Source organism: Aptenodytes patagonicus, chromosome Z (genome assembly GCF_965638725.1).
Source record: "Aptenodytes patagonicus chromosome Z, bAptPat1.pri.cur, whole genome shotgun sequence".
NCBI lineage: Eukaryota > Metazoa > Chordata > Aves > Sphenisciformes > Spheniscidae > Aptenodytes > Aptenodytes patagonicus.
This window is the reverse complement of record NC_134982.1, coordinates 82874872-82902412: the sequence shown is the minus strand read 5'-3', so window position 1 is coordinate 82902412 and position 27541 is coordinate 82874872. Positions and strand designations below refer to the sequence as shown.

At 39.5% G+C, this 27541-nt stretch overlaps 1 protein-coding gene across 2 annotated transcripts in view; it reads right to left on the bottom strand.

Annotated features, from left to right (window-relative positions):
* Nucleotides 1-3769: 3769 nt before the first annotated feature.
* Nucleotides 3770-27541, bottom strand: part of XRCC4 (X-ray repair cross complementing 4) — a 192374-nt gene continuing 168602 nt past the window's right edge. For both annotated transcript variants that reach the window (XM_076362596.1, XM_076362597.1), the window contains exon 8: nucleotides 3770-4908. In XM_076362596.1, the coding sequence (XP_076218711.1) occupies nucleotides 4800-4908 (109 nt within the window). In that variant the 3' untranslated portion in view covers nucleotides 3770-4799. The remainder of the gene's footprint in view (nucleotides 4909-27541) is intronic.

Here is a 27541-nt window from a genome sequence, read left to right as displayed (position 1 = left end):
CAGCCAATATTTAGGCCAAAAGTGCTCTCACTTTATCTTTCTCTCTTTCTTGCCATCTCTCACACGCTCTCTCTCTCTTTCTTATGCTGGACTTCCAGAGCTTTTCCCAGCCATGCCCTTGGTTTTTCACTACTTTACTGTTTTTTTCCCGCTGTGCTTTTTCCCTCTCTGTACAGGCATACAAATCTCCATGACACAGCACCATCAGAAACTTCTAATCCTGCATGCCTTACTCATGCATTGTTTAAAGGTGGTGGCTGCTTTTGCTTCAAAAAAGAAACAGCTATTTCTCATAAGGCTTCCCAGATACACATCATCAACAGGTTTCACTGGAGTTCCTACTTTTTGTGCCAATGCCACTGATGAAAATGGTGAATGAGATTGGTCCTAAGACTCGGCCCTAAGGACCGCCAGAAGTAACTTTCCTTTAGCTTGGTATTTTCCTTTTTAGTAGTGTCAGTTTTAAAAATACACAGTGTTTCATTTTCCTAAGACTAGCAGATTAATAGTGATAGATTTTATGAATTAAATTGATTTTGGAGTGAAATTATAATAGCAGGGAAACCATTTAATGGTCAGAGAAGGATGAAAATTCAGATGTTGACCAATATTATATGGAAAAGAAATGAGACAGAGAATGACAGATCGCCAAAAGGAAATTTAGGAAAAAGATTTGATGAGACCTGAGACTTTGTGAAGGGAATTAGAATAAAATTAGAGCTGAAAAATATTTAGCAGAAAAGTGGTACTAACCCCTGCTGAGAGGATTGATGCATTACTGGAGACAAGAGGGAATAGAAGAGGGTTTCCAGAAGATGGAAACCCTCTCCTAGCTGCTCCTCTTTCAGTGGTTAACCAGCTCCTGGCACATTTTTCTAAATTAGTATTGCTCAGAAGATGTTCAAATATATTACCTTCAGTCTCTAAGCAGTCTGGACATGCTTTTATTGCTTTGTTCTCCTACCATTCTTACTTCACTTTTTTCACATTTTATTTTCCCACAAAGCAGATGGCAAGTCAGAAAAAAGCAGATTTACCTTAAACATTTAGCAGCATCTGAATTCCCATGTGTAAGGGCTTTTTCTTTCCTCAAGCACCTCCAGGCTGCTAGATCAAACTGCAGAAGTTGTCAAAGCCAGCTAGACTATACTAAACATTTCCAAGGAATCATGTTTATATACACAATCATTTATATGTCACAGGTACAAAGTAAGGAAGAACTGGCATATACACATGAGTGTCTACTTTTGGGAATAATAGCGAGAAGGTAGTTAAAATAGTGATATAGATTGCCAAAACATTATCCCAAAATCAAAATAATATTTTCATCCCAAAGGCAATACTTTATACAGCACTTCCTCAAGGAAAGACAGGTTCTTTTTGGTTCAGAACAATTTTTTTCTCTCTTGAAATAAATATTGTAAATCTTTTTGAACTAAAAGATTTGCTGGATAAACCCAGACCTCAAATGACAAATTGTTATGCATAAAAACGTACATTCTGTTTAAGTAGTTACATTAAAAGTATAAAACTCTAGACGAGTCTAAACCTTTAATGAAAGATAGCATGGTTTTCCTCCTGTAAAACAACTACATGTTTTATCTTCCCCAAAAGTACAGTTTAAACTGAAGAAAAAAATTACCTGGGAAATCATTTGCAGAGTAATATCAAAGAGAAATATTAATTAAGGATGGCCTTTGAAACTTGATCTGCATTTCCTAACTTTGGTTAATTTCCTGTCTTGAAAAACCATTTGTGGGCATGTTTCTCTATTTTGTCTTCTGTCTCCACTAAAATATTTTGGACAAGGGAGAAGCAATTGACTGACATCTCATGTCAGGCTATTTCATGTGACAGTTTTATAGGCACGCCTGGAAAACATGGTCTTCCAAAAGGTGAGTTAGAAAATCATGCTCGCAAAGTAAGTCTAAGTTTAGTAGCTCTAATAAATAGAAGGATGAATGGAGTGAGGCTTAAGTCCAGAACTGTTCAATGTTTTCGCTAATGGTCTGGATGTTAGCAATGGAGAACGAACTTACTACATTCACCCATAATACCAAACTGAGGAAGAATGAGCATTCAAAATCATCTTGACAAACTAGAGAAATCAGCTACAAAAATGGGATGCAAGTCAATACAGTTAAAGGCCAGTTACTAAACCCATATGGCAAGAGTCAGCTGCACAAACGCAGAATGGAAAAACAAGTGACTACCCAGTAACTCTGCACGGAAGAATCTGAGGATTATGGTGGATCACAGCATGAACATAAACTAGGAGAAGTTACACCATTGTGAAATAGGTGAACATTATATTCGATACATGAATAGGAGCACTGTCTATTGACTCACAAGGGAACTTCTGCTGTGTAAGCTTTGGAAAGCCCCTGCAGCAGGAACTCCATCGGCGTGGAGGGATAGCAAAGATCCCAGCTTTTCTTGGAGACCTAACCAAGCAGCACTGAGTATCATATTAATTTAGCAGGTTTTTAAAAAATATGTTATGAGGCATTATTACTGAGTTCCCTTCCCAAACATCACAGGTTAGTTTGAAACAGATTTTACTTGGCTTGGTCAATGAACGCCATTGGGTCTATTTCAATGCATTGGGATGAACACATTTGAGGATAAAGTGGATGTCCCCACTTCTTGTGGACAAATATGCATCATAAAGAAGTTTCACTGACTTTCTGCAGCTTTTGCAATACTACCTCTGCTCTCACAAATAATTTGTGCTCATTTTGGTGGGTCTTTCCTCTTCAAAGTCAACTGGAAAATGGAACCTTATCAGCAGAAAAGCAAGTGTTTCTCACATAAATCTTCAGAAAGGAGCATTTCACTAACACTTCTCACACGGTTGTGGAGACGGACATATTGTAAGTAGGCTTCAAGAGGAGAGGAGGTGTCCCTGTGTATACAAACTGTCTCAGCTGACTGGAAACTGGCTCCGTACCATGGCTACCCTAACTAGACGACAGACCTGTGCTTACACAGTCCAAGGTATGTATCCGCCATCACGTAATTTTCTGCTCAACTCCTGTCTTGATTCTATAAACCTCAAAAAAAGAGAAAAGAATAAACATTCTGACAGGCTTTATTACATCTGCCAACTGTGTGTAACATTTCCTATTTATATAACAACATTTTACTATTAGAAACCAACAGTTTCTTGAAAGCAGAGTTTCGCGGGATGTTCAGCTCCATTTACCTTAATTTTCTGCTGCAGGCACAATTAAACTAAGCTCTTGTATTTTGAGTTAAGTCATGGAACATTTTCACATTAAAACTGAAACTATATACAAGCTTTAGCTGAAAGCATTGTCAGATCAGCACTGGAAGATTTTAAATCAGGCAATGTCTATGAATGGGTGTATGAATAGGTCTTTTGTGGTCCTGTCATTTCTCAGGCACAAAGGCTTTGTAGCAAGCAAAATATTTTGGCCATTCAGGATTTTACTGTGTGATTTATAACATTGTCCCAAAGCCCTTTGTGAATTTAAAATGCTGTGACCATGTTTTTCAGAAAGGAATGCTTAAAGATAATATTTCCAGATCCTCATGTAGGTTCTTAAATGAGGCCCTGATCCTGAAAATACTGACAAGGATGCTTTTAGTTAAATATAGGATTGAATTTTCGCAGAATCAGGGCCTAAATAAGCCGCCATTTCAAAAATGCCAAGTAGCTTCCAAGGACCATTGCAAACCAGACAGAACTGAAGCAGGATGATGTTGCATAGTCCTGCTGACTTCAATGGGATTACTCACATGTTTAAAACCCTTGTTGGATCACGCCCTTCCTGAGACAGAAGAACTGGCTCCCTCTGTCTTAAAACAAGAATTGATTCAGGCTCTTAAAATTATAAAGCAGAAACCTGACATGCATGCTTAGTTCTGTACACTTTATTTTGACCACTGAAGGTAAATACGTGTTGCTAACTTTTTCTTTGATGAAGCCTTAAATCTAAATTAATGCATCAGCTTTGGGCAGGAAAAGGTCATGCATTAACACGCTTTGCTAACTAGTCCCTTTACTCATAGAGTATCTAAGCAAATAAAAACAAAATTGATGTATTTTTAGAATGCATTTTATTTTTTTAGAAATCACCTTCATATAAATGATGAAGTATCAAAAATGACAATTTTAAAGGCTATGGGTTTCTACAGAAGGTTAAAATGAGTCAATATTGACTGTACAAGCACTTTACTCCCAAAAGCAAGAATATCTTATAATGCATAATGCTGCAGAGAACCTGCAAGTAAAAAGTGAAAGGACATTTCTTTGGATGCTTCACGTCAGAAGATATCATTCTAAACTCATTTTAGGAAGCTAATATCTCAGTCAGAGTTGAAGATGATTTAGCTAGACCACATCTAAGCTGAGCTGCTCAAGAAAGGGGCAGTATATAAGGTAAGTACAGTGGTAGCCTTAATCTTGTTTATGTTTGACATACTCTCTGGGGACATCTGGAAACCAGTTGATCCTGGATACAATCAGCAGCCAGAGACTGTTAGGATGCAAAAATGCTATGATGGTGCTCCTTCCCCATATACACATGATAAAAGATCTACACAGAGGCTAAACTGATTTCAAGGTCGTCACAAATCAAGCCTAGCAGGCCAAGGGTCTACAACCGCATAGTGAAGAATGGGGACAAGTGCAGTGCAAGAGGATTAGAGCAATATGTCATCGAATACCACCTCAGAGTAAAGATTTCGGCACAGTGTCTATAACAAAGCCTTTTAGTTTTATAGCTTATCTCTATTAGAAGCGCTGGTCTCCCAGTTTCTCAGCCAACACATAGCTAGATGTCATCAAAGAGGTCCTCCGGCTCACAAGTGTTTTCCAGTGTTTCGAGAGACATGACATCCAGGGAATGCTTGCCCGATGTCTTCTGTGAGGTCAGACCAGGTCTGGAAATATAAAACAAAGAAATTCGAAACAAATTTAGATACAGATATAAACAATTCCAACATACACACCGCCAAGGTAACCATTTAATAGTGTATTTTGAGCTTTTTGTTAAGGTTATGTGTAAGAGAAAAGTGCTTGCTAATTACTTGCTGAGATGGCAATGGCAAAACAAACAGATGAAATTCAGCTTATAAATGTCAAGGCTTCAGCTATTTCATTACAATTTTTAGGACCCTGAGAATGACCATTTCACCCACAATCTGCACATGGAGAGCTAGGGAGAGCAGAACATATGCAGAAAACATACAAAGGATCTGCTCTTCTACTACCGCACAGGATGATGCTCTGTTAACCGCTCTTTATTTTTTCCCTGGCGCTAAGCATGTGTCTGTTGTCCATCAGTTTGACATGGAGACATAGGAAGAATCAGACTGAGTTGCCTCAAAGGTCCACGCCCTGTAGGTGCGAGCCTCTCTCCAAACAGTAGAGCTGAAGAAAACAAAGGCAAATTAAGAAAATCCTTCCATAATCCATGAATCCAGGTAGTCGGGGACTTTCAAATCCCTGGCCTTCCCCTGTATGTATGTGATGTTTACATTTGCTATAAATGTTTGCAAATAGAAGCACTCGCCATTCACTGATATGTGTATGCCGAGGTGCAGGTTTGCCCTCAGATAGCTGGACACCAGAGTCCTACCAGAAAACTTTGTGCCTGAATCAGACATCCATTACACTGAATAACATGCTACTCTGCATCAATCAGTCCTATTTAGCACTCCTTTGACTGTCCTCATCAATGTAGATCATTTAAATGTCTCTTGGCTATACAAGCTCCTGGCGTTTGCCAAGAGCCACGTTCATCGTTTCTCCTCTCTCTCTGAGACACCATTCTGGTAAAGACAGCTCTGCGCTTATGCCTGGGAAGGCAAGGTACCTTGTGTTTCCAAAAATGGTGGCTTTTGCAACAGCTTCTGATACCTATAGGAATTGATCTTATACAAAAAATCTTTGAGTCCTGCACAGACAACTTTACTTTTGTGAGCTTTTAGAGGAGAATTATTGATCACAGATATGGGTGTTTTCAGTGACAAGATATTCCAGGTTGGTATCACTAGCTGCTTTGAAAATAACACATAATCTCTTAATCTTGGCTCAGCAAGCTGTAGGGAATCGGTGTAGGAAGCAGGGAGCAGACTTGATGTGCTTGTATTGTAGGATTTTAGACTGGCTGGAGTTTCATAAGGGTTGATGTCTTCATGCACAGGTATATTCCACTGGTGTAATCCTGACAGAAGGTGAAAAATTCTTATATTACCAAGGCCAACACATCGGCCACCAGGATGGGAAGAACTAGACAGAAGTGATAGAAAGTATTACTCTCAGATGCTGCCATATGAGGGCTTAGTGCAACGAGGCATGCAAAAGCAATCTTAATGTTCATACTAATTCAAGCATTTGCCTTCAACTGCTCCACATTGTACAGCCAATACAGTTAGTGAAATTCAGCAATTTTTTTTCTTTTTAAATTTGGTTTCAGAGAGATTCAGAACCAAGTTTTCCAGAACTCCTACCTAGAAATCTCTAGGGAGCAGAAGTATTCATAAAACACTGCAATCTTCAAAATGCAATGAGCTTCCTAAGACCCCAGCCACTGCATGATTCATAGCCTCTCACACTTCAAGTTTGTCAAGCCCTTGGAGGTTCAGAGCTCTCAATACGATGTTTCCTGCTGTGGATCTGGGGAATGATTTTCATTTTGAGGTGGAGTCCCCCATGCTCCTGGGGAATCAGCAAAAGCCCAGTAAATGCTGACTCTTGGATGCCGTCACTTCCTAAGAGCTCTCCAGTATTCAGAAGGGTTTCCTCACCACTCTATCCATCACCCCAGTTCTGCAAACCACTAAGTTCAATATACTGGTATATACAGATTATGATAATTACTTTCTCTGGAAGTCTAACTAGCTTTCTCTGTGAACTCTTCCAAAACACTTTCCTTCAGGTCTGAACAAATTGTGTCCAAGCATTTTTTTTTCCTTTTGGTATGCAGTGACATCTAGACAGATGTGTGTCTCACCAAAAGTCACTTGAACTAACTGTGACACAAACCTGCCAGAATCGGACCCTTAGCCAATGACCTCTGGTCAGCAGGATTGGATCACTCCATGCTGTTCTGATTGCTAGCAATCAACTTATTTCTACCCTAATTTTTTTTTTAAATATAGGTAGCATACCCCAACACAGTGTCATGCTCAAGTTTACTTATTGAAGGTGTGTTGTTCTTTTACCTTTCTAGGTCTATCTATAGCATTAAGACTCCAGTGAGAACATATGTAAATCACACAGTGTGGAGCCACACACTTATCATTTTAATTAATTCTGAAAGGTCTCATCAGCAAATAAATTAGGCTGTGAAGACCTCTGTGCCACCACAGGCTATTTCAGGTACTGGAAGTTTTTTTTAGAGCATATGCTCATATGCCATATAGGCATATAAGACTAGGCATATAAGACTAAAAGACTTCTGAGACCCCACATTTGTTGACTTTGAGGTTTCACCTATTCCAGCATTTTCTGATTTTGAAAAGTAAGCCTGACAGTGCTTAAGCAATGTCAACAACAATTTTATCCTCATTGGCTAAAATAACTGTTTTCAACACTATACATGAGATCACATCTATAAGCCAAATCACTGTTGAGTTTTTAACATTACACAGCTAGAACAATTAAGCTTCTGTGTTCTTGTAACAACATGGTCCTCATTTAATCTCCAAAAGCTGTAATACCGCGCCTGTGAATAAACCCAACTACACTTGCAAAGTGGAAGCATTAGGCTTTCTACATGAAGTTCATAAGCAACTTAATTTTGCTTTTAAGAGTTGATGATGCCTGCTTGCATGGCAATTATGCACTAAATGCCAACAGCTTGCTTTGTGCTCTGAAATTATTTTGAATCTTGGATTCTCCCTGAAGCTGTATTACCATATCCTGATGCATAACCGAGTTAATTTCTTTAAATTGCAGTGAGTTGTATAGTCCTCTCTTGCCAAAAAGCCTGTAAGTAAGGCATTCTTCTTGAAAGTTTATTCTTGTGTTGGATCACTTTTTGAAGTCTTTCCTTTTGGTAAACTTAAACTCCATTAACACATCTGGAGAACTGCTGACTGTAAGAGATCATTTCATATTTCCTGACATTTAGTTCAAACCCTTCATAAATTGAGACAGAAGACCAGATCCACAGCTGGTGTGAATCACTGAAGTACTAATAATGTCAGTGGAGCTCTGCTGACTTACACCAGCTGAGATTCTGGCCCACAATTTGGAAGAAAGTGGTTACATTACTTGATCTTTCTTTCCACATCTGAGTAAAAGCCATAAGAAACAGAAGACACGCAACACTTTAGTACTTAACTAAACAGCACAGAAACTCAAAGCCATGCAGGGTGATGGCTTTGCATTGCTTGGAAGAAAAAGCAACACCTTCTTTTGCAGTAGGACAGATGGATCACTCCCATTTGTTTCTTGCGATGAATTATTCCTGACTTCACACAGACCCCAGAGAAGATCTGCACAACACCGTTCCTGCTGCAACAGCCAGCCAGTTCCACGAGATAATGTTTGTGAAGCAGTGTGAAGTAGAAAATAATCTCCTACATGACTGCTACAAATGACACGATTAAAAAGAGCTTCCTAGTGGCAAAAAGATCAAACAAGTTGTAGCTGTGCTGAAGGAAAATCAGGTCAGAGGCTGCAACATCAGCACAACTGCTCATCTTGAGGTACTTCTTGCTGGAAAGATGAAAAGTTCTTGCTCTTAGCTATGCTTGTATAGCCAGCCCAGCATGTTGTGGTTATGATTTTACTCAAGTTTTTGTTCTCAAGCAACTCTCGTGGGATTTGAAAAGAGAAATACCCTTTTAAATTAACATAGCTATAAAAGTTTCCCAAGAAACTTAAGTAATCTAGGAGGCATACTTGTGTCCTTGGACCATTACATTATTTTCCTCATTTTTTAGTAATGAAAATAATCAGTTCCAATCAAAAGCTGGCATTTTACTAAGAAAGGAGATTTCAGCTCTCCCAGAAGATGTGTAGCAGTGTTTTAGGAAAAGGCTGAATTTCTCAGTGCATATATCTTTCCTTAGCTTGGTTTGATGGTTTGTTTTTGCCATTAAACTGAAAAAAAACCAAGGCTTAAAAACATGAGTAGATATTAACAGAGGACATAATCTGATATATACTTTCTTTGGTATCATAAAAATAGGTGGCAGCAGCAGCTCATAAACAGAGAATTGGTAGTCATTACAGCATTAACATAGGAACAAAGGTGAGGCACCTCAAACACTAACGAACAGTCGCATTGCAACTGACAGGGCAAAAGCTCAGAGCAACATTTGTGCTCCAGAGATGGTACTTCTAGTCCACCCCAAGAGAAAAACTTGGATTCTTTGATTTATCAGCAATCTGCTGTCTTGGCTGTATAAACATCGTCTTCACAGAAAGTCCTCAGAAGAAAGGTACTCATCAGCCATCGTTATTAAGAAAGGATTATGAAAGGCGCTCTGAGTAAAGCTCATGGATATATGTAAAACCTTGGCCTTGAAAAACCCATGCCCCATGGTGTGAGCTCTCGGGAGACCTCATATTGACTGCCTGTGGCTACTGGCCAAAAAGAGGAAAGTTCAAGCATGAGAATAAAAAGAAATGGTGTAATGGAGGAGAGGGGAAAGACTCTTACGTGAACAGATGCATGAAGAACATTATGTGCAGACAGACCTCTTTAAAGTTGAATATTAAAAATGTAAGAAGACTAAATTGAAACTACGTGCAATTTAAAATACGATGATATTCCCCTTTACAGAAATGCTACAATGACTATAATATAAGATAAATTATAAAGGTATTTTTCTTTTTAATTCAATTTAAAATGGAAAATTAAACTCATAATTTGGTTTAAGTTTTGGCAGTATTATGAGTATTCAACTTCCAGATATAGTCTACTCTGGCATTTATTCCTAGAAATAATATGAAAACAAACCCATATATTTCTAATTGATCTTGCAAAATGTGAACCCCAGCAAGTCATGAAGAACTTGCTGGATACAATCACCCTCATGATCTGAAATTACAGCTGATGGACTTTTCCCTAAGTTATGTTAATGAAGAAACTGAAATTTTTTCTGCCAATTTCAATCATCTGAAGAGAGCAGTGCTGTCAGACATCATCAGAGCCCAAGCTGTACCTGGCCCCAACACAAATTCACAGAGGCTAGAGAAAAATACTCAAGAAATAGCTGAAAAGAATGATTTCTAGCTGAAGGGATACTGTTGCCATCCCTCTTAGAGAACCTTCCATGTGTGGCATTTTCCTACACTCAGTGTATTAAGCAAACAGTCTAGTCTCAGTTAAGGTCAGCAGCAGATAATAATGATAATAAGCTTGTTCAATTACACAGTTAATGAAGAATATTTTCAATGCAGCAACCACAAATTTAATGTTCAGCCAGGGAATCAATGTTCCTTAATAGGCTTCCACCTCTGGCTGAAAGCCAAGCTGCAGCTGCACCTGCATTCATCACAACTACTGCGCAGTAAGATAAGTCTGGAATTCCCTCAATAAACAAAACTTAAAGCAAAACTTCAAAAAACAGGACAATTGCTAAACACTGTCTTAAGCTCTTGCAAGCGCCACTCTTTATTCTCTAGAACTAGAAACTATCAAATGGGCGATAATTTTGATTTATGCTTATACAAGTTTTTTTTTCTTTACATATCCCTGGAATCCTTCAGAGAGAGAAAAGTGAACTGGGAACCCCTTAAACATCACAGGAATTGATATAGTGATTGCAGCAAGAACAAACTCACAAACAAATCTGCTACACTGAGAAGATACTTATATATCTCTTACTGCTGTAACTTTTAATAGTCATATGACTTCCAATGACTGGTCTAGATCAGTTCTCAACATTATTAACCATCCACTCCATTTATTTAGTTCTACGAAACAGATGGTCTAAAGATCCTTAGAAAACCATATGTAATGTCTAAAATGGCTGCACTGACAACATGTCATTTAAATGAACAATGCTGACAGTACTTTTTTAGCGACTTGTATGTGTTCATTTGCAAATTCCCAATTAACTTCAGTTGGCATAGGTGCATGTCCTTATTTAAAAAGAACATTCTGGTTTAGTAATATAAATATAGTCTTTGAACTTCTCGTCTGATGAAACGCGCTTGCAGATGCTTACTAACAAAGATCTACTTAAAAATGTAATAATAGATGTCACTTATAAGGAAAAGCCTAAACCATGTTTGTTTTATACAAGTGGCACACATTTCTGTGGCTCATTTCCACTTAAACTCCTTCTTGCTTAAATAAACTAGATCACATTCACTTTGAGGACATACTAGCACCACTGCCTTCACTAGGAAAAAAAACACAAATCTCTTAATCATAACTACAAGAGTATACAGTAAGGGAAAACTTTGTTTGCTTAGGAATTTTGTCAAGGTTTTTCATAAATCCAGTACATTGCAAATGTATTGGCAAATGCTAGAAGCCGTTTCTCATAGTTGTTAAGCGCTATTTATCACATATACATTTATATAACACCAGCACCAGCTAAATTGTGTCATAACCCTTTTCCAGGCTGACAAACCCTGGAGCTACTTTCTCGCCCTAATCCTTTCTTATCGCCTCAGGGTGATCATAAACAGTAGCCAGAGACCTCAGGGTCTGGGATAAAAATCCCCGAACCAATTTCTTGCGTAGGAAATGTGTGTCCTCGTGCTCCTCCGCCTGTTGTCCTCGAGGACAGAAGGGGTCGAGACTGCTGTTGCAGCCGTCGCACAGTGGTGCAGCATGGAGGGACGGGTTTTCCATCTGAAAATCTGAAGCCTGCAGATGGCAGCTACAACTGCAAAACCACGTTGAATCAAATCACAAAAATAAGAGCATTTGACTGGAGGAAAATCCAGCAACCCTAAAACCTAGATTGTCCTTCAGATGTTCCACGTCTTTTCCACTCCTTTCCAGTATTGAGGCTCTGAGTGGCTGTTTAAAACCTAATGACTTCAATAGGAGCTAAGCACTTGCTTAAAGTTAAGCACGTGCTTACAAAGCCTCCTGAAACATGGCCTCAGCTTGCAACTCTCTGGGGTCCACCCTTTGCATTGACTGCTACAGAATGAAAGCCACAACTTCACAAATTAATAAAATTAAAATTATTCTTAAAGAAAAATGGATTAATCCATCATTCATATGATGAAAAGTTCCCTCTTAATACTAGACTAGGGTACTCTGATACCTGTACTAAATTACTAGGTATAGCTAAAAACATCCTCTTCTCAGAGGAGGTAGGAGAATTCATGGATGTAATCCTAAAAATGATCTTTTAAAAACTCCTACGACTGAATTAAGCAAATTCTTTCTCCCTGCTGAACAATTTGTACACGTATACCTGGGCACCAGCAGAAACCTATTACTGCCCAGATTACCTATTATCCACAGATCTGCTCAGCAGGTTTTGGACCATTCACTTTAATCGGCTTATTGCAGAAAACCACTTTGGATCAGTACAGTATATGGATATGACTTATGTACCTATTTTCTAACGACAAAATGCACTTAGAAAGACAGAGCAGCAGTGAGTTCTTAATAAATCTGGGAGCAGTGAATTGAATAAACTGGGAGCAGGTTTCAATTTACAAGTTAAGGTAGAGCAGATAAAGTATTACAAGCTTTTTCCCCTCCTTTAATAGGTCTCTAATAGGTCTCTATTGAATATAAAATTGTTTTAGTACTGAGAATTGTGCTTTCCTTTCTCTTAACTCCCATTCGACCTCTCCTATGTTCCTCCTGCCCCCTCCCCAACCGCAGTTCTGAATTCATTCATACTTTCCTGAAATAAGATCAAACCTTTGGTATTTAAGATCAAATTTCTGCCTACAGTGATACCTGTGAAAGCTGAGACATGTACAAACAACAGTATCAAAACAAAAAAAAAAAGAAGAAAAAAAAAGAAGGGGGGACAGCACATCCAGCCTTTTGAAAACACAAGGAAAAAAAGTAAAAATAGGTACAGCTGGCTGAGACAGAACAGAGCTGGACACTGCAACAGCCAGTGTTTTCTGGCTAAAATTGAAATTTTTCTCCTCTGCATTTTCATCATACCTTACCCATCCTTGAGACGTCTCCTCACCCAGGATACACAACGGACATCAGCTTTGTCCACCTAATGCCAACCCTATTCCTTACTTTGGGGTGCACAAAGCAAACCAATGTGGGCTGAAGAGCCTGGCTCTGACTCCTGAACTTCTTAACTCGCTGGTAATACTTTTTTTTACTTTGAACATGTGGTTAAGATGCTTTAATGATCTTCCCTTTAGAGAGCCCGTCTATCAAAATGTCTATTCAGAGGAGTAAGGAAGCCACTTTCAAAATTTATCTTCTATTATTATATGAAGCAGGAATCATCTGCAGCTCATGATGCAATTGTTGTAAGACAGCCTGTATAGCAGGCTTCAAATGTTATTTTTTCTCCTCCAAAACCCCAACTAGTCTCCATCCATTCAAGCTCTCAGGGTCTGCCTAAGCAGCAATATCTGCAGTAAGTACTCTACCAGGAGCACTTAACAATAGACCAAATAGCCAAGTCATTACTTGTTGGGTAAATGCTGCAAAATAGTCTAGACTATAAGATTTTTAAGAAAGGTTGTACTACCTCCAAAAACAACAAAACCCCAACTAAGCAAAAGGACAGGACTGGCCCTGTGTGTTTCTTTCACAAAAATTCTTATATAAAGTGGGGTTTTCTTCCTAATAAGCCTCTCTACTTTTTATTTCCATAAATGGTCAAATTCACAGAAAGATTCTTTAGCCCTTAAATTTGAGAGATTTCCTTTTCTGGCAGAACAGTTTGCATACATGTTGTACCAGGATCAAGGGACAGTCTCAGCTTACTCATGCACACACGGACCTCCCCAGCATTATGGTAATGAAGGTCCGAGACTTAACTGGTGCTAAACCAGCACCAGTCACACCCCAGCTGGCTGTGACTGTGCTGGGTTTGCTGCAGAGCTGTCCCCAAAGGTGGAAGGGAGGGGAGCCCAGAACGGCCACCAGTCAAGACCTGTCTCTGCATCAGCACGCCACCCATCTTGGTTTTGAGAAAGGAACCGAGACGACCAATGGACAGGAGTTACAAGACATGAATTAATGAGCATGGCAAGCTGAAAGACAGCAACCAACCCTGTATTTTAAATAGAAATTTCTGATTACTACCTTTCCATGAATATAGGTGCAGTTTCAGGGAGCCCATGCACCACAAGTCCCTCTACCAGATGTTTCTTCTCAGGCTCCAGGCTTTCAGAGACACTTAGTCAATCAGGAAATTAAGAGCAAGGTCCTGGATAGACTTTAGGCACCTGAGGCTGGACTATCAGGCTCATCAAGACTACTAACCAGACACACAAATGCAACCACGAGAGTGTGCAATACTAGTGTCATACAGCTAGGCTCCTTCGGGCTGCCGTGCCCCTGTGCTCACCACCGTTACTTGGAGAGATCACCTCATGCTTTACACTCCAAGCCTGCTCAGCACTTGTCTTACTTAGCACCAGGCATAGACACCTGCAAGTTGTATTTCACACGCAGTGTAACTAAAAAACATTCAGCAATTTTGGTCACTGTGACCTGCATTGGGCTGAAATCAGTGCCTTTCTGCAATGAAGAAACAGGCCATGTCAGCCAATCTAAAACAGGCAATGAGAAAGATAATTTACCAGACGTCTACAATGTGGGAACAGCTGTCTTTGGGTCAACGCAATGTTGCCCAGAGCCCCTTCTCCAACAGCAGCCAAGAGCAGATGCTCTTCGAAGAGTACAAAGTGCTTTTCCAGCCTCCAACCATTTGCAACTCAGAGGCTTCCTGAGCCAGGATTAATTTCTGTGTATTCAGTAACATTCAGTAAATTTCTCTTTCACAAAATGGCCCTGTCCCCCCAGAGCCCATGTAAACGTCTAATATTCCCCAAATCTTGAAAGATCTCCACAGCTAATACATAGGAATAGGAAAAACACAGCAGAAAACATAGAATACAATGAAAAGGGGGAAATTTTAGATACCAATAATTTTCTTTACAAAGCTATTTCAGTTCCACAGCCTAAGCCAGATTGTATCTTCGGTTGTGATATATTAGTATAAACCTGAAGTACCTCCACCAAAGTTTTCTTGTACTGGTCTGGTTCAAACCAGCATTCAAATCACAAACTTTATAAAACTATAATCCACAGAGAGCCTTGAAAATTGTCCTGGTGCTGCACCACTGGCAAATTTAGATAGTTTGCCTTTTTGTGAGTTTCAGCACAGTGCTCTAAAGGATTTTTTTATCTTACAAATGCATTAAGAGAAAAGGGAGCACCATACAGGTGGGCAACTGGGACTTTATTAAGAGAAGGCGGATGTCAATCAGAGTAGAATAATCATGGTGTACGTGTGAGACAGATGCTGCCTGTGTAAAACAACCCAGGGTGCTATACAGATGAATCACTGAAAATGCAGTTACACCTGCATCTTGGGTTATTGGTAACAGGTCCACTTATTGGAAACCCATCTGGTTTTATCCACGCTACAGTACTGGGAAACAGGAAAAGAGTAACACACATTTTTGAAGTACAACTCCTCACCTGATGTCCCCATTGTTTCTTACCAGAGAAAAATTAAGAATCAATGGTAGGTTTATAGTCCAACATCGCAGGGAAGTCACTGTCTTCTGTTAATTAAGATTGTGACAGTTTTAGCATTTTGAATCTTGATTCTGTCTGAAATAGGTATCTTTGCAAAAGAGAAAGAGGGAGAGAAAGTGAAAGAGCAAGACAGAGAGGAGTTCCCGTCTGAAACATAGCACATAACTGCCTCAGCCCTGGCATAAATTCTCGTGATCAGAATGAGCAGTTCAGATAGTACAAATGGATGCAAACAATTTAAAAGACCTAGTCGTTTAAAAAGCTTTTTTTTTTTTTTTTTAAGCACTATTATAAATAAAAATGGTTGTTTGAAAAGCTTCCCAATAAGTCTGGCAGACAGAAAGCATTTCTGGTATCATTAGGAAAAAAAAGAATTTTTCAGAATTCAGTCTGAAGCCTGGATTTTCAGTTCAAGCTTAGCTTAGCTCTCCTTTTAATAAAATCAGCTTCTTTCAGAGCAGAGTTAGACTAAGTCACTGGCACTTTTTAAACGATTGCCCATGGAATTATCAAAGCTCTTTAGCTCTGAGGACTCATCTCAGGGGCGACGAGTTCCCGCTTTCACTTGTTCCAGCACAGTGCAGGGTGAGCTGCAATTCCCTCCATGACATTGCTGGCACGCAGCCCTCCTAATCCCCCAGTGAATCTTCCAAAGAGTTTTATTACTAACAATATGTAGCATAACAATTGACTGTATTGTACATACACATATATGCTCTTGCCTGTTAAAGATTATAGGTCTGGTCATAAAAGATGGGAGTTTCCCCACCGGCTTTATTTTGCTTTGTGTAGGTTCTTTGTACACAACACACTGAGATCAGCCTCCCAAGACTCAGCAGGAGGTCAGTGGACTGTATTTTTAACCTATTCGCCTTTTTTCCCCAGACGTGTCTGGACTCACTAGCGAGACAGTAGTCCAAAGTATATGGCCATCTTATTTGCTTTTTATCTTTTAAAACTAATGACAGCACAAAAACCAACCAAACAAGACTGTCCCAGTTGTGTGTGCTATTAGGTTTTGACACAAACCAGAAGCAAGGAAACAAACCCAAAGCACATCCTACTCACTGGTTAGGTTTCGATGGTGATATTTGTGTGTTCACTTTGTATATAATTGCTTCTGCGTTGGTATCTCAGGTACATAGCATTCATTGTAAATGTCTGTCTCAATGTAAAGCACACAACGGAATCAATATAGAAATTAATTGGTGTGGACATATTGATTCTATTCACTTTTTTTAACTATGAGGACATTTTAAAGAAACATTAATGAAATAATAAAATAATTGATATTGATCCCTGCAAAAATCATGATGCAAGATAGATATTTGGAACAAAGCAGCAAACTGAGAAGGCTGTTTAACTCTGTGGCTGTTTAACAACTAACATAGCTTTTAAAATAATTTATCGACCAGCTTTCCACCAGCCGCTATGAGAAGAGGAATCCATTCTACCTTTTCATACTCGGTATTGCTAATTGTAATAAGATATTCAGGCAACAGTAATAAAAGCTCATTCTAAATCTGGTGGGAACCTATGAAAGCAATTATGGTGAGGGCTTGGTACTGTCAAACTGTCAAGTTTCAAGCTTAATGTAATTCTTTAGAGTTTACGCTTTCTCTATTCTAGAAGAAAAAGACTGCAAGCCATTTTCTGTTGAGAATGCAATGGGACCAAGGAAACAGACCATTTAACTGCAGAATGCCGAAACACTATATAAAGCGCCAATAAAATTATATGTCATGTCACAGGACATGAAATTCTTCAGGAAGGGACCTCTCTTGCACTCTTGGATATTACCAGTGGAAAAATGTGACAAGGGCCTTGAGGCCGTTGGTGGGGTGGGGTGCAAGAAATTTCAGAGGTCTAGGAAGCATGTTCATTTAAATTTTATCAATTGTTTCTGTTTTTCTAGGCTAGAGACATGTTCCATTGTGGAGGAAACAATGAAATAATATAAAATAATAGTGAGTCATTAAGTTTAGCCTGAATACTGCCATTTATCAGCCCAACATATTCTGCCTAAAGTTTTTCCTACAGCTGCTTGCAAAACTAGCACTGATGCTAGTGCCCTACACACACACTTCCAAGTCGCACAAGGTTTGTCATTATAAAAAACATTGAACTGCCAAACCAAGGTGCATTCTAAGTCCTATCTGTATGAAAGCCAACTATGGCATGGACAGTGGCACTGACAATATGGCACCTAATGTGTATTTCCTCTAATGCCCAGTGGAGTTAGCTCCACAGCGCCGACAGGAACGTGCCACCGGGTCTATAGAATCACAGAACCCTAAAATATCTCAAGTTGGGAGGGGCCCATAAGGATCATCGAGTCCAACTCCCTGCTCCTCGCAAGACTACTTAAAACTAAACCATATGACTAAAAGCATCGACCAGAAGCTCCTTGAATTCTATACATCAACTCAGTCTTCAGCTCCTCAGCTGAAGCTCCCCGTGATGGTGAAAATCATCCTGAACAATGACTGGATGCACCAGGAGGCAGATCTCTCACAGAAGACAGACTACTTTACCCATTTGTTTCAAATATTCCATGAAACAACAACTGTCAGTCAATAGTGAACCTGAACTGGAGTTGAACTGCTTGCAAAGCAACAGCAACAAATAATGATGCATGAAGTCAATTTCAGTGGAAAAAATACTCCACTTTGATTTGTGTTTTAATTCTATGCTGAGGGAAATAAGATTTTCTCTTTCACTGGGGGGCCAGGTGCATTAAAACTTTGTGAAAGAGAATACAGCGCAGGGCCACATAAGGGACCTAGATAATGTGATGGAGATCTGGCAGAGATGCATAACCTAGGCAGGAATGACCACAGAAGGAAATCCCAGTTCCGGATCTAGGAGTGTTAAAGTGCCATCTATACTATCTATGTTACATCTGCTTGCATCCAGCAAAGAGAAGGTGTGGCCAAACTATAAATAAATCAGCATGGTATGTGAAGAACAACTGAGACTTTGATAAAACCAGTACTAATGACTTTGGCTAGCGACAATTGCTTCATTTAAAAAAAAAAAAACAAACAAAACCTTTCCTCTGTTAGCCAAAAAAATCCCAACAACAAAAAAGTAATGTGTTGATCTACAGCCTAGGAGACTGTTTAGGGAATGAATTAAAACAAAGTTGTCCTCAGGCACAAGGGGTAGAACGCAGTAAATATAAAAGCAATTGATGGGCATAGTATGATTTGCTGCTCACAGATAAGATGCCTATACCTACAGAAAGGGAGGCTGTTCAGACTTAAACTACTTCTGTTCTTCCCTGCATAACAGTTTAATGAACAGATAGGCACGTTTAATTGACTCTCTCTTTATAACAGGAAGTTAGAAAGAAACTAACAGAAAGAAACTAACAGAAACAGAAGAAAGAGTTGGTAGACAAGATGCAAAGAATAAAACTCTTATTTGGTTACTAAAGCTGCTGCAAAACCAAGGCAGAAAGAAATACTCATGCTCCCAGAGAGAATTTGTATAGTAAGATGTTACTTCGTTTCCTGTAAGCATCCTAGAGCTGTACCCAGCATTACAAAAATGGGCAGATTCAGAAGGCTTGGAATTGGACTGGAGGCTTATCAAAACTACCCAGTTCTTCTCAAGCCTTTAAACAGTAGAAAATCATGAAAGCATATACCTCTTGTAAGATTTCTGTACTAGCGCTTTCAGAAATGAGAGTAGAAAAAACAGCCATCCCTTTTTTACAGAGTGGGATGAAAAATGGGATAACATGAACACTCAGGACAATTCTTTTGAAGTTTGGATCAAAAAAGGAATGAAGCCTTGGGGGCAGGGGCAGAGGAAGGAAAGTTACTACTTTATCATATTCATGTCATTCATGTCAAGTCATTCATCCTCAGCACTTCTATGTGTTTATTGAGTGTCAGCAATCACAAATTAGACAACAAAAGTGTGATAAAACTAGCCATTCCTAGAAAACACTTCTTATAGACGATGCTTAATTCAAAGGTGTGGGTTTTTTTCTTCTAATCATTGGATGAAAAGACAAAAAGTCTAGTGAAACTGTCTCTGGTGAGCAGTCCAGATCAATACGAGGCGAACAGCTAGAATTAAATCAATAAAAGGAATAATGAATTCAAAGACACTTATCTTTAAAGCAAAAAACCCAGGTGATTCAAATTCCCTCACAGATACTGTTCTGCCTCACTGGAGTTGACCGGCCTCCACAAGGCTTGAAGCTGATGAACCACTGTGCTGCTAAAATGCCTTAAAAAAAAAAGGAAAATTATCCTGTGCAGTATTGCATCGTCGTGTGAATGACCTTTGGGGCTCCCCCCTCTCTCCATCCCATAATCTGGAGAAGGTAAAAGCAGCTGCAGAGGTAGGAAAGAGCCTAGGAGACCCATGGGATGCCTTCCACCCTGGTGCCCCAAGGCTCACTAGCAGACACCACCAGGATGCCGTTCTGCGTCACCACAAAATGGCACTTGGCTGCTCCATGGACCCTGTTCGGTTTTGCCTGCACCAGCAAAATCACACCCATCCTTACTTCAATGCTAATATGTATGAAGATTAAAAATTGAAGTGTTACAAACCCGGGTGAGGGAGAGAAATGTATGGATCTCCTGAGGACCCATACAAAGCAATACAAGTTTGGACAAAAATCACATTTATAGAGAGGCTGTCACTGGCAGACTGAAGGTGGCTGCTGGAGAGAGGTGAGCAGATGTCATGCTATGCAGTAAAAGTAAGTTGTTACTGGCACAGGTTTAGAATAGTCACATCACACGTGTGCGTCTAAGCTGTGGTGGCTTATGCAGCTTGTCCCAAACGAGTGCCAAAAACACCTATTTTCCCACCGTGCCTCTCCATGCATTTCATTTATTGCTTCCACCCTCATCGTCCAGCAGTCCAAATGGCAAAATCCCAGTGCTGCCTCTGACGGGAACAGGAACACAGTAGCTGGCTGGCAAAAACCCAGTATGGGTCCAAATTGGGAGAAGCTGGATCTGGGCCAGCTACAGAATAGGCAGCTTTTGGTGGCAGGAACAGTTTTCAAAGGTTATGTACACCACGCTCTAGCAGAACCTCCAATGGATGATGTATTGCTACCCTTTCCAAACGTGAACTCCCTTAATGGAGAAGCAAGTCTCAGAATCACTAAAGGGTTTGCTGAGTTAATGTGTTAATAGTGCTTCTTTGTGCTATAGGAAATTAAGAGAATCTTCTGAGAAAAAAAAAAAAATCAAAACCCCAATCCTGGCAATAAACACACCCAGCAAGGAGTATGGCAACCCTGGCACAAAGATTTGTCAAGATGTCTGTTGAAAAGGCTACTGGGAAAAATCATAGAGTGAAGAGTCCTGGTAAGACTGTTATTATTGCAAAAAAACCCACAATGATAAGTAATGCATGCTGCACTAACGACTATTTTGCAAGGCCAGATTCCAACCCTACCATTCAAGGGAAAAATAAAACAACCTTAAACAGGAGATTTGGAAACAGACTCTTCCAACACATCTTGAAGTCAGTTTTCTAAGTAACTGCCCAGCCACCCTTGCAGCCTCTGGGCTCCAGCAGTCATTGCATCTTGCAATATCCTACCTCCACGAGAAGTCCAAGGAAATAACTGTGGTCCACAGACCCCCTGAACTTGTCCCCTACATGACAGCTATTGAGGGAGCTCTGTAGCTCCAAGGGTGTATTTTAAAGTCTGACAATCTCACGGTATCTGAAATTGGAGGCTATTGAGCAAATTTCATGAGGATATGTTCTTGCCAACCCTCCTTGGAATAATCTATGTCTATGAAGCTATTTGTATGTATAGCCAGTTGGGAATTTTCTGGCTATGTTTTTCAGCCAAATCAGAGATACATATTAAATATACATCCATGTTAATTTTAAAAAACCTTGGGAAACTAGGGCTTTGGGTTCATAAACCAATGACCTAATTATACTCGCCCACATACAGCATTCTTCTATTCGTGACAGATAAAAAGGCTAGCAACCTTTACTGCCCTTCCTGAAATTTGTTGTGAAATGTTCCTGTCACGAGTGGTGCTCTGGTCTTTCTTAGACATGACTATTTTAGAGACTAAACCACATACATTGTCAGAAAGTTGTTAGGTCTTCCTCAAATTTAAATCTCTAATTTTTGGGAAGAGACATTAAAAAAGGCTTACAAACTAGAATGGTATGGGGCACTGTTCAGCATAAACTTTACATCCAATATTAATGCATATTGCAACATAACTGCACCTGGGCCAGACATGGTCTGATCTGCAGGGGACAGACAAAAAAGCTCACACGGGACTTCATTTGATGAAGCACGTGCATCTTGCTCGGCGCAGCACTGAAGTTGTTACGAATACCCAGTATCAGCCCCCCTCGTCTCTTGTGCCACTCAGGTGTGTATCTCGGTGGGTCTGAAGTCCATCTGGAAGAATGTAACAGCAACTAACCATTTCTAGTAAAATGAACATTTACAGCTTGTAATTTGGCATTTTCAAAAAGTAAAATGCAGATTATACTCTCCTTTGCACCTGAGCTTTTAAAAGTGTCCTCCCCATCGTATAACAAAGCTATTAGTATTTCCCTTTAAAATATACCAGATATATGACTGTACAGTGGGAACTGTCTAACACGTGAAGGAAAGACAGACATTTATTTTATATGTTTGCCAGACAAAAAATACAGGTAGTAAGCACTAACTTAAATTTTTGAAAAGTCTTGTCAGAGAAGGGAAGAGATGAGTCATTCTGTCTGCTGCTGTGACAGGACAGTCTTTACCCTCAGCTTTTTCAGTTTCTGTCATACAGTTGAACTCTTATTTCTGGGTGAATACACTAAAGAGAGTATAGAGATAAATATTAAACCAATAACTGCAAGGTGAATATAAAGCCTTTTCTGAGATAATCTTTTACTTAAAGCTAATTGTTTCAGTACATTAATCACTTAGGCTTGAATTTCTGGGCTGCTGGAAACTTATTGAAAGAATCTAATAAAACCAAATGGTCAAACATGCCTTTCTCTATATATTTGTATATTAAAGGAACATTTAACAAATATTAATTGGAGCAAGTCCTCTGATCTGGACAGCCATGGCTTTGAGTTTAATGGAAATTTCCAACAGAACTACAGTTACCTCAACAAAAGACATGTAAAAATAACTTTGCATATGTTTGTCATAGCAATTCATCCTTACATGCTATTTTTCAACTCAAACGGTTAATTTTAGAACAGAGAGGAGTGTATCTTGGTTTCTGTCAAGATAAACACTTGTGACATATAGTGCACAGAAAATAATCCAAAATGACAAAATTGATTTTGGAAAATGACATTCACTAACACAGCTAATGGTGAGTAATTCCAGGTTGGGATTTACCAGATTTGATTTGAACCATAAACTATTTCTTGGTTTACAGCTCTATGGAATAATACTTTAATGCGACTGTGGCAGATTTCCCATACAAAAAAACTCATTCTAAAGACATAACTATTTCCTTAGACTGGCAAATAGTGTCTCATTGTACTGATGACATTGTAAGAAATGCAGGCTTTTGATTAAGGGGATTATCATTGAAATAAAGACAGATCACATTTTAAACTCAGTTGGATTAGTTGACGTTAATTTTCCATAAAGGTATCACGTTGATTATATTTCCTATGGCTTGATTTTTTATAGATGCATTTCACAGAATAATTAGGATCTCCTATTCACAGACAACCCTCCACTTCTGCTTTCCCCTCCCTACGCACGTTCTCCGTACAGCGCGTGGATGATTACAAACATCGCAGGCAGCAACAGCCGGGAAACGCCTTCAGAAATGCGCCTGCCTTTATCACAGGTCCACGGACCTTAGTCCACGGACTAAGCAGTTTTGCCTCCTTTCATCCACACTCTCCATGCACAGTTGAAATCCAATGCTGTCAGTCTGCACTAGCATTAATTTTTCAGCACCTCACATGAAACAATCGATCGACTGATTTTATAAGGATTCCTGAGAATGAAGAAACCTCCTTGCCTATTCCTTCTGGTTTTGATCCACATACTTCATTTTCTACCGTCCTCCCCTTTGATACCGTTTTCTACATTATAGTCCCTTACTGTTGGTGCACAGACAGCTGAGCCAGGATTACAAACTCCTCTGAATTTGGACTCTGCCAAGAGTGTGAGAGCCCAGCATGAAGAAGCAGTTCAGTGATCCAAAGTTCCTGTTGCCTAATCGGTCCTTTCACCCTAGCCAGGAGGCAGTCATGCCTCTGCTGTGGTTTTGCAAAAAACCATGAATTATATGGCAGTACAATGAACTATCAATTACTGACCCAATTTGCAATGCTGGGAATCAAATCCCAAAGAATCTAAATGATCAAAGAAGAATCATAGATTGCAAATTTTATTGCCATATTTTTACTGGAACACAGTTTACTCCTAAAATCATCCGCATTAACACAATACTTGCATGGTCTGGAGCTGTTTAAACAAAACCTCATTCCACAATTCAACTTTTCAAGGAAATTAGCCAAGTAATAAGACAAAGCATTTTCTTAAGAGTACTGGAAAAAGTAGGAAAAGTTTTGAAAATTTAACTTTTGTCCCTGAAGCCTTAAACTTTGGAAATTAACCATATAGCATATCTTTTCTAGATAACAAAAGATGTTTGTAATGGATTTTACAATTAAGTGAATGAAAACTGCTATAGAGTCTGTTAGGGATTATCAAACCAGTGTAAAAAATTCACTGTTACGTCAAACCTACCATTAAATTTCTTGTGCATTTAGCCACAGGCATTAGAGAAGAAATAACATTTTAAGCTGGAAGAAAACCACTCATTCAGAAGATAAGGACTTAATTTAACCTACAGAGCAAAATGTGAAGGTAATAAATCAGCTAAGGGAATGCATATAGCATAATGCATATGCAGCAACGCAAACAGCACTTGGTTTTCATTGTTATTTTCCACTCTACATTCTGTTGATGCATTGTTAAAATCACTGGAAGCAGACAAAGCACGAACTTGCACTCATGTTGGCATGAGTGAGGTTTAAAGGGATGAATTTACAGAATTTTTTGCTGCCACCAGCCACAGCTTCCACAGAAGGAGCTTCAGAAAGAAAAGAATCTTTGGCTGCTTTCCCGTGAAGTTAAAACTCCAGGAGAAATTTAGCTAACACCAGGCCATGATTGCAAAACAACATCCCCTGTGAATTCCAACAAGGCTTTGCCTTCGAGCATCTCACTAAGCAATGTCCCTAACCCGTAACTGGGGGGAAGGTGTGAAAAAAGACCTGTTCTGAAGAAGACCAGAACAGGGTATGTCTCAGCAGCAATGTGGTTGGGGTTTTTTGGTTTTTTTTTTGCTGTGGTGGACAGACAAAAGATTTTGCTCTTTTTCTTCTTTTCTAATAGTTTATTCTTCTTGAGTGTTGCCAGTGGGGTCCCTCACACTAATAGGTCTCAAACTTATCCGCCTTCTCTGAGACCACTTGCTTCAAGCTGCCCGAGGCTTCAGAGACTTCAAGCTTTTTTCTGTAATTCTGCACACTAGGATCTTGTGCACTGAAGAATAAAGAAGGGACTTTGGATGGAATCTCATTCCGCTAGTCTTAACTTGGCTATCATAATCATACTGAAAGCAACGCTACTGGTTAGTAGCAGGAACCTGCAGTAAGATTCAAAGAGGTGAAACTCCCCCAAACATGCAGAGAACGCACTTCTACTCAGTCCAGACAAATAAGGAACACAATGGATTTAACTGATGATTTGAGAACATAAAAGGAATCAGAAAAAAATATGAAATTGAATGGACAGATGCATATACCAAAGTACAGTAGCTCTGTAGGATCTGGCAGGGGCAAGGGTTAGGCTATTCCACTGTACGCCAGACACGTAGATCTAACCAGTGGCTTTAAACACTTACACAGGGATCTGAACATAAGGACTAAGATATGGTTCCCATCTTTGGCCAGCTACCGGTGCCAGCCAGACTAACACATGCCTTTATAGTCCAGAACATCAGATCCTCTGTCCCTGGAGCCCTCGTGCTTTTGCAGCTCCTGCACCCCTAAAAGTAAAGACCCCAGGCTTCACCTGGCTGACTACTGTTAGTGTGTAGTGCAAGAGACTGACAGGCAGAAACCCTATAAAGGCACTGAGTATTACGAAGAGTTGCAAATACAGTCCACAAGAGCTGGAAATCTGATTCCACTGAGGATGTGGCTAAAAACCTGAAGAATAAATCCAACAAAATGCTCAAATTAAAAGACATAAGCAGACTTTTTACAAAATACGCTCAGCTGTACTGATCTTACAAAAGATGCATACGTGCTATGAAATGCTGTGGTCGAAACTGAAAAAATCCCATAGCACTACTCTTCTGTGTGCTGCTGCTAAGCGAGAGGCAGGATTATGCTCTTAATTATAGTTCAGCTAGTTGAAGAACCCTACTCCCACCTGCCCCGATAGAAGGAGAAGCAGCACAGAAAGTCAGGTATGTTCTTTCCTACTGTCTATCTTACTTAGGTTTACAAACCTGTTCATGTGTTATGCTTACAGGATCACTCTACCTATGTGATCCATCTACACTTTGATACTCACTAAACGCTAAGAGAGCTTTGTTCCTAAGAGTCTAGACCATGAGATTTAGGTTCTCCAGTGTTTTCACTGCTTCAGAAAACTGTAGCCTTTCCTTACAATAGACCTAATACATTAGCATCACTTGAAAATTGCAGGATCAGGCAGTAGAGGAGGCACATACCCATACTCTCTGCATATGAACTATGTGAAAATACTTCAGGGTTCTTTCCAAACAGAACAAAGATGAGTTTTTCAATCACAGTAACTCATTTCAGCAGAAACTACTCCTTAATGCAGATGGGGACACCACTCAGCAAAATAAGTATCATGTGAACTGGTCGCCTGGATACCCATAATGAAATCTCAACTTATACCACGTTCAGCTCATCTCATCTCAGAACATTAAAGTGTGATTGCAAGAAGCACAGACAGGGAAAATGAGGTAACACCAATGGAGAACACACCTTTTATCTACATAATTAATTTCTAAGAAAACAAGGTGCATGACAAGGAGGCAGGATGCCCTGACAACTAAGAGAGAAACTTGCCAGAGATTTCAGTGCTTGCATCTATCTCTGTATACAAATCTAGAGCTGTACTGGCCTTCTTGCATGCACAAGCTAATTAATTGCTCTATTTACATTGGTTTTCCAGAATATAGTATTAGATGAGGGATCTTTATTTACCTGTAATTCCTTACAAAGGACTGTGAGGAGAAACAAGCTCTGTGGAGGTTGTCAAACTAATCTATTTCCTGCTACAGAAGAACTCTTCCTCATTAGTAGTATTTCTGCAGTGCAGTTTTAAATGAAGCAAGAGGTGCTGCTTCATTTTTCTCTGGAAATACTATTTTGCAAGCCAACAGATATAACTGACAATTTCTTAATATATTGTCCTAAAGCTCTTTTTCATTTCAAGTCATCTTTTTTAATCCCATTTCTCATATTACATTCTCTGCTTGCTGTTGATACCCTTCAAGTGTTATCAAATGTTTCCTTTGTTGTCCTTTAGCCAGCCTGTATGTATTTAACCTAAAACCGTTCCTTATAAACCCATGCTCCAAATACCTTTCCTGTGCGTGCTGTTCTTCTCTCCATCTCTCCAGCTGTCAATATCTTTCTGCTAACGAGACTTCAGCATCCCGAGTGACAGGAGACCTCTGCTTATTAGTCTAAAATTGAATTGGTCTTTATTGCTGTCAAATCAGTATTCTAAATTCATGTGTAATTTGCTGTCAGCTACTACTTTTAAGTCTCTTTTGGGATTACTGCTTTCCAAGGTTTCTCTCACTCATAGGAATCTGTGTCTCAGATTATTTTTCCCTTGATAGGCT